At 37.5% G+C, this 12,846-nt stretch overlaps 1 protein-coding gene across 1 annotated transcript in view; it reads left to right on the plus strand.

Annotated features, from left to right (window-relative positions):
- The window catches only part of LOC150089499 (uncharacterized), a 180,828-nt gene that overhangs the window by 48,359 nt on the left and 119,623 nt on the right, over nucleotides 1-12,846 (plus strand). Inside the window, exon 3 of the mRNA XM_090390005.1 lies at nucleotides 5,918-6,038. Coding sequence (XP_090246131.1) covers nucleotides 5,918-6,038 — 121 coding nt within the window. The remainder of the gene's footprint in view (nucleotides 1-5,917; nucleotides 6,039-12,846) is intronic.

A 12,846-nucleotide genomic window follows, 5' to 3' on the forward strand; every position in this document is an offset into this window, starting at 1 on the left:
TTATACTCCGGCACGACAACCAAGTCAGTAGAGTTTACAATAAATCGCCAATACAAATATTTATCATAACATCATAATTTGGTTCCAATGTCTAGAACTGTTTCAGACCATTATAGTCACTTACTTGATGGTGGTATACTGTGATCACTGCTACCTATTGGTTCTTTTATCTGCAAATTCTTAATGCATGAATTATCACTCTTGATAATCAGATAGTTGTCTGTTATCTTTGTTGTTGTTGTCTCTCTCTTGTTGTCTTTCTCTAACATGCTGTTGTAGGACAGAGTCATTCAATAAATGCACAAAAGCTTTGCTAGTGCAAGTAACCAATCCACAAGTTCCACTCATTATTTGGAATGTTTAAATTGCCCATTATAAGACATTTTGATTTACTGGCCCACTCTATTTATCTGTACAGTTGTGCATTATACTCATCAGATTCATTAGGCATATAATTTAACCCCAGGGGCTCACATCTGGTGAGTATGGACTTGGCACACTCAGGGTCCTGAGCTGGATATCTCAGGATTTTCTCTCTCTCTCTCTCTCTCTCTCTCTCTCTCTCTCTCTCTCTCTCTCTCTCTCTCTCTCTCTCTCTCTCTCTCTCTCTCTCTCTCACACACACACACACAGGGTAATTCAGAAATATATATATTTTTTGTCTGGTGCAGCATAAGCCTCAGGCTTCCTTGCACCATATGGCTTAATAATAATAATAATAATAACACACCCCTACTCTCATGTTGACTGGATGCATTTTAATCATATGGTGGCAATGTTAGTGATGCTTGTGTATAGTAACCCAATATACCATTGCAAAGTCAGAAATACTGTACCTGGTATACTGGAAGTGACCATCCAGATGAAAGCCAACATATGCACTGGTCAAGGTATTCTGTCTGGTCACACAGAGGAGTGGCCCACCTATGTCATCAGGCAATACCAGATAATAGATGCAGACCGGGCTAGCCGGGTAGGTAAAGTGCCTGCCTGGCAACCCAAAGGTCGCGGGTTCGATTCCCGCCTTGGGCTGGATATCACGATGGTGCCGAACCAACCGGTTGGTTGGATATCCCGGCCACGATACACGAAGGAAGCAAGAAAAAACTGGTTCCTTCGTGTATTGATCACATCATACGAAATAAATAAAATAAGATAATAGATGACTATCATTAACTTATGTGTTGCAACATCGCTTTGCTTATTGGAGGCTTGAAGCAGTGTTATCCATGTTTAGTCTCCACAACAAAGTTCTAGCAATCCCTCATCTCTTCTATTATGCAGTTATGAGTCATATCTTATGATGCTATGAGTGATATCACTGTGAGATACAGTGTTCCTTACATCAGGGGGCAGCTTTAAAATGATTTTAAAATGTGGACAGACTGCTAGGTAGTGTTTTTTTTTATCAGCAATCCTTTCTCCACCTGACTGAACTTACTAGTAACTTTCTAGGTGTCATCCGGATCAGCTACACTATTCCCATCAAATTTACACAAATTGAAGAATAGCATCAGGGTTGTTATCATTTATTTAACACCTAACATGTTTGAGCAGGTGTGGCAAAAATATTGATTTTTATTGTAAAGTGTGTCAAGCTTTGGCTCAAAGTAAAATGGTGTCCTGGGAAAAACTTACTCTCAGCATCCTATATCATTGATTTTGGTATGGTAGTTGGAAAGTAGGATTTTTTTTATGGAAACCCCAAACACAAGAGTATTAGAACCTATAGTACTTAGTACCATGCTTCTCAACCTCCAACCTTAGTATAGGTTGGAGGTTGAGAAGATGAAAGAAGCTATTTGTTGACATTGGATTTGAACTTCTGAAGACTGTAATTTTCAGGAAATATGTATGAAGGAAGGTTGTTCCAGAAAACGGCAGTTGAATGAATAAATGTGTAAGATGAAAAGTTGGTTCTGTGAGTTTGAAGATGGACAGTAAATGGATGTTGACTGGTGCACACGTTCAGACTGTTTTGAAAGAGAGAACAGGAATTATAGGAGTCAATTCAGAAGAACGGTGCCCATGGAAGTATCTGTAGAAATGGCATGCAGCAGAAACAGTACATCTATGTGACAGGGAGGGGAGAGACTCTGTTAAAAATGAGTTGGTAATTAACCTAACTGCCCTCTTCTGAAGCCTGAGAGAGGTTTTGGAGGCCCCAACCCAGATGTGGGAACAATATTCCATGGTAGGTCGGATTTGTGATTTGTACAGAGTGAACAGCTATTTGGAAGAAAAATAATGCAGAGAGCGAAAGAGAAAACCAAGTTTTTTAGATGCAGAGGAAGCAATAGCCTGTGCCAAGAGAGATTAGAAGTCAGGGTAATCCCCAAAAGAGATATCATCTTGCCTAGAAATCGGAGTGTCACCAAAGATAAGCATAGGAGCAGAAGAATCCTTTTTTGCGAGATATAAGATAGGACTGAGTTTTGAAATCAGCTAAGTTGTCTTTGCCCCACTGGAGAATTACCTGAAGATTGGCATTTAAGGAATTGATACGGATATTCGAGGAGTTGAAGCTGATTGAGCTGGGTAAGGTTTCTCAAACTGGAGAGTGGAATGCAATGTGCTATCATCAGCAAAACTATGGATAGGATTTCCAGTCAATGGAAGGTGGTCATTAATATAAAAGAGGAAAAGAGTGGGAGAAAGAACTGAACCTTGGGAGACACCGGCATTAGTGGAGAAGTTAGAAGACAGAGAGTCATCTACCATCACCCTCCGTGAGCGATCAGAGAGAAAACTGGATAATAAATCACAAAAAACAGTTGGCAAACCATACGATGCAAGCTTGTTTAGAAGACCTTTCTGCCAGACATGATCGAAAGCCTTTGAGATGTCAAGAACAAAAGCTTGTGTTTCACCAAACTTTTCCATTGAATTTGCCCATAAATGGGTAACATAAGTCAGAATATCATCAGTGGATCAACATTGAAAGAATCCATATTGGCAATCGTTGACAGATGGAAGGTTTCTAGGTAGTTTAAGAGTTGGCGGTTAATTGATTTCTCCATTATTTTAGAAAGAGTAGAGGTAATTTCAATGGGATGATAATTGGATGGGAGGGATTCGTCACCCTTTTTAGGAGCTGGCTAGATATAAGCAAATTTCCAAGCAGAAGGAAAAAACCCCTTTGTAATAAGAAAGTAAAAAAAGGCAGCAAAGAACAGGAGTAAGTTCAGGAGCACAGGTTTTGAGAACAAAACCTGTGCTCCTGTGTGGAGAAATACCATCAGCTTTCTTAGCATCAAGATTCATCAAAATCCCTCTGACATCCTTTTGATGGATGACCACAGGAGGCATTGAATTGGAGCATGGTGGGAGGTGTTTTACCAAGTTTTAAGAAAAATGGAATGCTAGCAGGTCAGCTTTATCCTTGGCTGAAATGACAATAGAACCAACTGGTTTCAAAAGAGGTATGAGCAGAGATGGACAAAAGTGTTGGCCAATAGCTTTGGCAAGAAACCAGAATGCTCAGCTACCATTAGGGCAAGAAGCAAGTATTCTATACTTAGCCTGTTCAACATCTAGTTTGGACTGATTAATAACTGCTTTACAATTGTTGTGAGCTTTGGCATAGGCAGAAAATGAAACTGAAGAATTGGAAACAAGCCATTTACGATATGCAACGTTCTTCTCTTGAACAGCCTTAGCACTCATATTGGAAAACCAAGGTTTAGTTAAAGGATGAGATTTTAACATGGAGTGTGGAATAAAGGATTCCATTCCTACAAGAATAATTTGACTGACACGATCTGAGCAAAAGCTGACATCAGAAGTTTTGAAAAAAATAATCCCACCAAGGAAAAGAAGAAAAGAAATCTCGCAGGTCATTCCATTTTGCATTCTTGTAATGCCAAACAAAACGAGGTTGGGAATAGCCATGAGATAAAGACTCCATTAAAGAAGAGACAATCACCACGTTGTGATCTGAGGTGCCTAAAAGATCAATCACTTCGACTGTGTACTTAGAAGGGTTGTTTGTGAGAAAAAGATCAAGCATGTTTGCTGTATGGTTAGGATTGTCCGGTATTCTGGTAGGTAAATGAATCTGTGCGAGGTCATTAGTAATTGCAGAAGCCTCAGCATCTGGACCAGCTGGGTCCGTGTGATTAAAAAATGGATGCCAGCTGGAGTTGTGAACATTAAAATCACCAAAGAAAATTACCTCACTGTTAGGAAAGTTGGACTGGAGAAAGTCAAGTTGCAAAGAGAGGAAGTCAAAGAGTGCCAAGTGATTAGTGGAGTTGAGAGAATGGTAGAGGCAATAGATGAATTTGACAGAATGAGGTAGAGAAATTTTAATACAGAGAAGATCGAAAAGAGGAGATTCCAAATTACCAAGTCTGTGACAGGGAATATTGCAACAGATATATGCACTACCTTTGAGGCGAAAGGAATCATACAGCAAATAATTTGGGCAATTGAGATGAGCAGTGGTTGAATCAACTGATAACTGAGATTCTGTCAGAAAAAATACATGGGGTTTGGCAGACTGTAAGTGGAAATAAACATCATTGAGATTAGAACTGAGACCTCGTATATTTGCAAAATGAACTAGGAAGTGTTTGGGAGGTTTAGATCTTTTCACAGGTAAGTTTGCTCAATTAGTTTGACAATTCATGGTGTATTCAATAGTAAGAAAAAGCGGTGGGGACATGCTGTATGAAGTAATGAAATTTTTGGATATGGCGCACACATGGTAAGAATATACCGATCCATGACATAATGTGGCCTCTACAATGTCCCCCCCCCAGCCCCGCATACACACTACTTGGACTCTCTCCAGTCACTATCTGGCAGAGTAGAGATAGCAAGATTATACACTAGCTCAGAGGTTCCCAACCTTTCTCGGTTCATGGCGCTCTTAGCGTCCCAGTAATTTTTTCACGGCGCCCCTAGACCAAAAGAAATACCTAACACAGTGGTTTTCGACCTTTTAATACATACCTATATAATAATTTTATTGTTTATATAGAGGTACTAAATAAAGATCAATTATAGATCACCACAAAATAAAAAGATATGGTACAATGGATATTGTACCGTACCCTTTTATAATGAAATAAATATATAAATTTCAAAATAATAATAACTTCAAGTAACTTAAACCCAAATTACACGGCACCTTAGTGTGCCGCGGCACACCGGTTGAAAACACTGCAATAGCTGATCTTGAAGCCTCCTCTAGCGTTACCTATAGGTTCGGTCCAGTGTACTAACTAGCAGCTGGCCTGTGAACACCATTTTAGAGCTGTACCCTCAAAATGTAAGGAATGGTAAGGATGTAGGATAAATACAAGATAAAAACTGTAAATTGTCTATTTACTATTTTTATCTATTTATTCTATTTAAAGAATAGTCTGTTTATTATAAGAATGCAAATTAAAAAGACTCTAAAATAAATATAAAGACTCTAAAAGTATGAAAAAAAACAAAAAATAAATAATAGAAATATAAATAAATAAGCAAAACTTTTTTTTTGTTGTTGTTTCTTCAAGCATTTTGTACCCTTCGGATCATGGTACCCTCAGTCAGTTAGTACCCTGAGTTACTCTGATTATGACATGGCGCCTTTGTAGCCAGGTGGGCAGGAGCAGCAGTGCGTAGCACATTGATTAGACCGGGGTTCGAGCCCATGACCACCAAATACAGAGGATGTGGAAAGGTCAGGGAATGACCACCACATATACCCGGAGCAATATGGTCTTAGTTGCTAATGCTCCTAAAAACCAAATAATAACAACAACAACGATTATGACGCATAATTATTTCATGGTGGTATAAATTAAGATGTCTTAGTTGATTAAATGTTCAAGATTATGATTTTCATTCTGTTTTATATACACTTTCATTTTTGTGAAACTGAAATTGAATCTGTACTTAAAATCACCATCTTGTATGTTTACAGATTTCAGATTATGATTTAGATTTTAGTGATATTGAGATTGATTTTGAACCACCTCCTTTGCACAAAAAAGGACGTGCAAATAACTTGACAGCAAAAGAAAAGGAAGAATTTCTTGAACAGGGTAATGAAATCTTATCTGTTTCTTATTAAAGTGTGTTAGGCATACATTATCTTAATATATTGTAAGTAATAAGAATAACACTTTTATTTGATTTGTAAGATAAACTAAGAGAAAAGCAATTAATGGAAATGAAAATATTATACACTATATATTTTCATATATTCTATAAATTTATTATCACTGTAAAAAGAATTACAATCTTAATATAAAAGAGACATACAAACCTTTAATTACTGACTTTAAATTAGATTAATAAATTAATCTAATTTAAAGAAAGAATCCAATTTCCTTTGCACAGTTTTTGTCCTATATGCATTTTTAACTACAGCACAGACATTATCAAATGCAACAATTATTTTTTTATCAACATTACTTCAGGCCAACACAATCCCTATTATGTTCAATGCATTTTGGACATCTTTTTTATATGACATTTTGTGTGCTTCTTCACTTTCACTGTTGCTGATAACAAAAACATCATCGTTTTGTTTGGTGCTCAGCAGCTCTTTTGATGTTGATGTTGTTGTGGTAGCAACTTCATCATCTGCCTTTGCAAACTTTTCAAATTCATCCACAAAATCCATATGCTCCTTCAGATTCCCCCATTCCTCAAAATTGCCATCATATTTGCCTGCTGGACCATGTTTTTCTATGATATTCTCTCCAAACCCACTCTTTCTGAAGCAGTTGATTATTGCACTTGATGCAATACTGTCCCAAGCAATAACAAGATTACAGACAGCATCCAAGACATTCAAATTTGGCTGCAAATTGTTCCCTCTTTCTATGTTGCGGATCAAGTACCTTATCAGACGGGCTCTATATGCTCTCTCTCTCTCTCTCTTGAGGTTATAAATAATGCCTTGATCCACTGGCTGCATAAAACTGGGTGGTATTATACAATATAGATTATACAATTTGCCTTTTATTGGGAGACAAAAGCTGTATATTTGTCAACCTCAGTGTCTCAGCAGAAAATGTGCTGTACAGCGATCTAGAATCATCAAAATGTTTCTTTTTTCTGAAGACATTCTTCTGTACACTTTTGATAACCAAGACTGAAAAACTTTGACCATAAGCCAAGCACTTCTGTTGGCCTCATAATCACAGGGAAGTTGGTTAACTTCTTTAAAGCATCTTGGCTTGGAAAACTTCCAATCACAAGTGGGCGTAGTGTTGTACTGCCATCTGAATTGCAGCATAACAAAACAGTGAGTCTTTGTTTACTTAATTTTCCACCATGACAATACTCTCCTCGAACATCATGTTTTGTTTGGCAGCAAATTATAAAATAAACCTGTCTTGTAAAGATTAAAAATATCCTTTGCCTCATATTTTTCAAGAATGGACCATACAGAACACAACCAGTATGTAGCTTTTTCTTTGTTTCTTTCTAATCCTTACTCTAAGCCAACTTTATCGAAAACCAAGTTATTCCTGCCTTTAAATCTTTGGAGCCAGCCACTGTTGCATTTGAAGTCACTAATTTCATGTTTCTGAGTTATATAATTTGCCTTTTCTTGCAAAATCGGACCTGATATTGGAAAATTAGATGCATGGATTTGTTGGTACCACTCGAAAAGTTTTGTTTCAAGCTCCTCGTATTTTGCACCACAAATTTATTTCCTGTTTTTTTTTAAACACTGCTCCAGTGTCATGCACTTAATTTTATTTTTGGTTTTTCAGTATTGTAGATAAAGTAAGTAAATGGATGTTGTATTCCTTTGCAATGTCCGTTTTGCTTCCTTTCATCTCATTAGCATCTTGTATAATTTTCAGTTTAATTTTTAGGTTTAATTCTGACCTTTTACATTTTGTCGCCATAATACTGCTTGATGAGATTTAATATAAACAAACTTTAAATTACTTTAGACACAAGTTCCAAAAAAGACATCAGTTCAGAAAAAAATGGTACAAAAAATAGATAATACTGTTGCAAAAGACTCTTTGAATTGGCATGACAATTACAACTGACCTTAATCCTGTGAAGAGCAAGGGAGTGTATGTAAACAAATTAGAAAAACTGTTTTTATTCTTTTGTTAATTTAACTGCTCCTTCACAATGATATTTTTTCAGACTGCACTTACCATAAACTGGTTTTGTTTACACAAAAGTAAATTCTAATAAGTCAGTGCCATCCTTCAGGAAGCAGGGAACCAGGTGGCCGGAGGCAATAATAGGAGCAATAATTGAACAATTTCTATTTACATAGAAAAGCCCATCCTTTAACAGGGGGAATGGTATGTGTTTCATATGAACGAGTACTTTGTATAAACTGAGTTTATATTAATGCGATTTTACTGTAGTGATTTTGAAATTAAGATGTTTATTAGGAAAACTTTCAAGCATAAATATAAGTAAGAATCCCAGAATTGATGCCATATAATTATTAGTAACTTTTAGAGAGGCAGCCACAGAGTGTATTGAAACATTGAGATTAATTATTAGGGTAATATTTGATGCAGGAGAGATTCCCTTTGGATTGGAGAAGTGCCAACATATTGCCAATACGTGATTCTAAGAGTGAAGTTGGTAACTAGATAACATAGAGCAAAGTGGAGGAGAAATTGTTGAAGTTAAACATAAAAAAGGCATCTGGGGCAGATGGAATTTATCCAGTTATATTAAAGAGGGCATTGAGGGAAGTTACCAACTCTTTAGCCATAATTATGAGAGCATCCTTAGATTCAGGGGAGGACCCATGGACTGGAGATGTGCAAATGTATTCCCAATTCACAAAGGGAGTTCAAAGAGTGAAACAAATAATTATAAACCTCTTAGTTTAACTTCTGTTCCTTGGAAAATAATGGAATCACTGGTTAAAGAAGTGACACAGGATCACCTAGACAAGACTGTAGTAATAGTTCAGACACAGAATGGGTTTGGTTAGGGGAAGTCTTGTCTAACTAATTTGATTGGATACTACAATGTGGTCACAAAGGAACTGAATGCAAAAAATAATTTTGATAACATATACTTGGATTTCAGGAAAGTTTTTGATACTGTTGCACATACAAATTGGAGCACTATGGTATTAGGCAAGTTCTTGCATTGGATAAAGGGTTGTGGACCACTGTTCTTTATGACTTTCATAAATATCATTGAGATGGCAGAGAGTGGTAATAAATGGACACTGCTCTATGTAGACTAATATTATTAGTGGAGTCCCCCAGGATTCAGTGCTGGGCCCATTGTTGTTTTATGTTTTTATCAATGATGGGCCCAGCACTGATGAGCTGTGCAGGTGGGTTGCCAGAGCAAGTCATGGAGTTTGTCAATGATTATTATTATTATTATTAGCCATATGGTACAAGGAAGCCTGAGGCTTATGCAGCACCAGCCAAAAAAAAAAAAAATTCTGAATTACCGAGAGAGAGAGAGAGAGAGAGAGAGAGAGAGAGAGAGAGAGAGAATTACCAAGAAAAAGAAGAATGATGATATCCAGCTCAGGATCCTGGGTGTGCCAAGCCCATACTCACCAGATGTGAGCCCCTGTAGCAGAGACAAGGAGGTGATTATCCCTTTGTATAAGACAATGGTCAGGCCACACCTTGAGTACTGTGTACAGGTCGAGGCTTCATTTTAGGAAGGATGTACAGTTGCTAGATTGAGTATAGAGAAGGGCAATAAGACTGGTGAGAGGAACAAAGGGGTGCTCTTACCAACAGAGGCTTAAGTTCTGCAAATTGCAGATCTGGAGACTAGGCACCTGCTAGGTGATCTGATTGATGTGTATAAGGTCTTGTATGGTTTGAGCTGGCTCAATGCCGAAGGGATACTTCTGCTCACTCAGATTAAGAACTTGAGGGGGCATAGATTCAAATTGAGGAAAGACAGTTGTAGAATAGATGTGCAGAAGTTTGCCTTTGGCCAGCAGGTAGTTGATTGCTGGAACAGACTTCCAACCATTGTTGTGGTAGTTCATAGCTTAAATAAATTTAAAGCTGAACTAGACAGACATTTGGAGTGACTGGATGGATGAAATGGGAAGAGATTTTTTTTTTTTTTGGTTGATGCTATATAAACTTGCTTTCTTGCAACATATGTCTCAACTAATGCTAATGCTAACTACAGACCACTTAGCCTGACTTCAGTGGTAGGGTAAATTTTAGAGAAAATGATTAAAAGTGCAAAAAATTACCACAGGGGCTCATATGTGTTGAGTATTGGCTTGGCACACCCAGGGTCCTGAGCTGGATATCATCATTCTTCTCTTTCTTGGTGATTCCCTTCTACTTCTGACTCTTGTTCATTTTCTCTCTCTCTCTCTCTCTCTCTCTCTCAGGGTAATTCAGAAATTTTTTTTTTTTTTGGCTGGTGCAGCATAAGCCACAGGCATATCCGTCTACCAGCCAAAAAAAACAATATTGCAAGTAATTCAGAAATTTATTTTTTTTTTTTTGGCTGGTGCAGCATAAGCCTCAGGCATCCTTGCACCATATGGCTAATAATAATAACTAACCAGGAAGCTATTTTGACAGTTACTCATGAACTAGATGTAGGAAACAATGCAACACAGTTTATTTGGATTTTAGCAAGGCTTTTTGACTCTGGAGGTTGCTGTATAAGCTGAAACATGTTGAGATTACTGAAAATATTCTAAGGAGGGTAGAGTGCATGATGTCAAAATTTGCAGATGATGTAAAGTTTGGGAGAGTCATTAATGATTAATGCCAAGCAGTGCTCTTTCAGGATGATTTGAATAGCAGAATAGACAAAAATAACTAATACACTTGGTAGGGTTGAAGAACTAAAAACAGTAGAGGAAGAAAGATATCTGGGAGTTATGATACAGTCAGATATAAAGTCCTCTGAGCAGTGTAAACAGGTGGCCAGGAAAGCCCATGGTGTTCTATCAATGATTTTTCAAACAATATCCTGCCGATCGGAGGGTCATAATCCCACTGTATAAGGAAATTATATGACTCCATTTGGAATACTGTGTCCAAGTATTAAACCTCATTTGAAAAAAGATATTGAGCTTCTTAAAAGGATCCAAAGACAGGCAACTTGCATGGTGAGATTGACAAAAGGGCAACTGTACAAGGAAAGACTTGGATTATATGTGCTACAGAGCTTTGCAACCAGGCACTTTAGAAGAGGGGGGGGGGGAATTGATGAAGGTTTATAAGGTCTAAGAGGGATTCGTAAAATGAATGAAGGCAGAATTTTTACTGTTATAAAGAATTCCAGAACTATGAGCCATTAATTTAAATTGCAGGGGAAGAGGTCTAGATTGTAGGAAGTTTTCTTTTAGCCAGTGAGTTGTTGATTACTGGAATAAGTTACTATTTATGTAAGAGGAAGTGCATAATTTAAATTTCCTTTTTACAATTTTTTTTTTTTTTTTTTTTTTTTTTTTTTTGGCAGATGCAGCAAAAACCTGTGGTTTCCTTGAACTATATTGGCTAATACTAATATGAATACATTGTACAGATCTCTGTCGACACTTATGTCATTTGGCGACTCCATAGCCAGGTGGGAAGGAGCAGCAGTGCATAGCACACGCTTCTTGATTAGACCGGGGTTCGAACCCGTCACCACCAAATACGGAGGATGCGGAAAGGTCAGGGAATGACCACCGCATATCCCGGAGCAATATGGCCTTAGTTGCTAATGCTCCTAAAAAAAAAAAAAAAAAAAACTTATGTCATATAAACCTTTATAGACTTCCGGGCACCTTTGACACCATTTGGTGGCTTAGTGTCATAGCCCCTAATGTACATTATAAAGAGCTACTTCTTGAATAGGGCAAACAGTATCCAGAGGTATCACAAAATATTGCAAGAAATGTCTAAAGGCTGCCCTTGGGACTTTGTTTTGAGTCCATTCTCCTAAAATGTCATCTTTGAATGGCTCAGTGCAGCTCTGCCCAATGTACATAAAGGTGTCTGTGCTGATTACCTGATTCTTGTTGAAGTTAACTGCACACACTCTTTAAGATCTCCATCAGTGGACCACTCACAAGCTGTGATTGTTTCAACCCAAAGAGTTGTACAATGAAATTAAAAGGAAATGTTCATCTCATTTGGTCACCAACCGTTTGCTTTAATGGGCAGCCTGTCCATTTTGTCACATAATCAAGATACCTTGGTGTCATCCTGGACGTCAAGTTACTATTCATGAAGCATGCTAAACACATCAGAGATAAAGCTCGGAAATTTACTGGCCTGCTGGCCTATATAGCAGGATAAGGTTGGGCCTTAAGTGCAAACCATTGATCTCCTGTTTTTGCTTTGTGCCAATTAACTATATATGGCATTGGATTGTGTGGTTCTGTCACGCTGACAAATTGGCAGTTATCTGTTTTCTGGAACAAACCCAAAGGCTTCTATTCCTGTAAATATCCTGAGGAACATTTCTGCAGTGGCTCTGCAGCTTATCACAGAAATATCTCTTGACCTTCATGTCATTTTCTCAAGCTTTAGTTATTTGATTCAGAAAAATATACAGTAGACTGTCAAAATAACGGCACCCCAAATAATGGCATGTTGAGATCACATCACAAAATTTTCTAGTGACAACCAATAAACTGAGTTAAAATTAATTTATTGAAATAAATAAATAAATAATATATACATAAAATACTAAAACAGAGATAAAATACGATATGATAAAAGCGTTAAACTACACAGTAGCTTTCGTGATGAAGCACCTCTTCATCAACTTAGTCGGTGAATGGTGTACTCTAGTATATATTGTTGGTTACAACAGCAAAAGTCAGCTGAGCGTGATCATGCATCACGAGTCTGGTGTCAGTAGAACAGAATTATGTACACACGATGATCGCCGGTGCTCATCACGCTG

The sequence above is a fragment of the Mastigoproctus giganteus genome, chromosome 2, assembly GCF_048544385.1.
Source record: "Mastigoproctus giganteus isolate SK-2022 chromosome 2, ASM4854438v1, whole genome shotgun sequence".
Taxonomy (NCBI): domain Eukaryota; kingdom Metazoa; phylum Arthropoda; class Arachnida; order Uropygi; family Thelyphonidae; genus Mastigoproctus; species Mastigoproctus giganteus.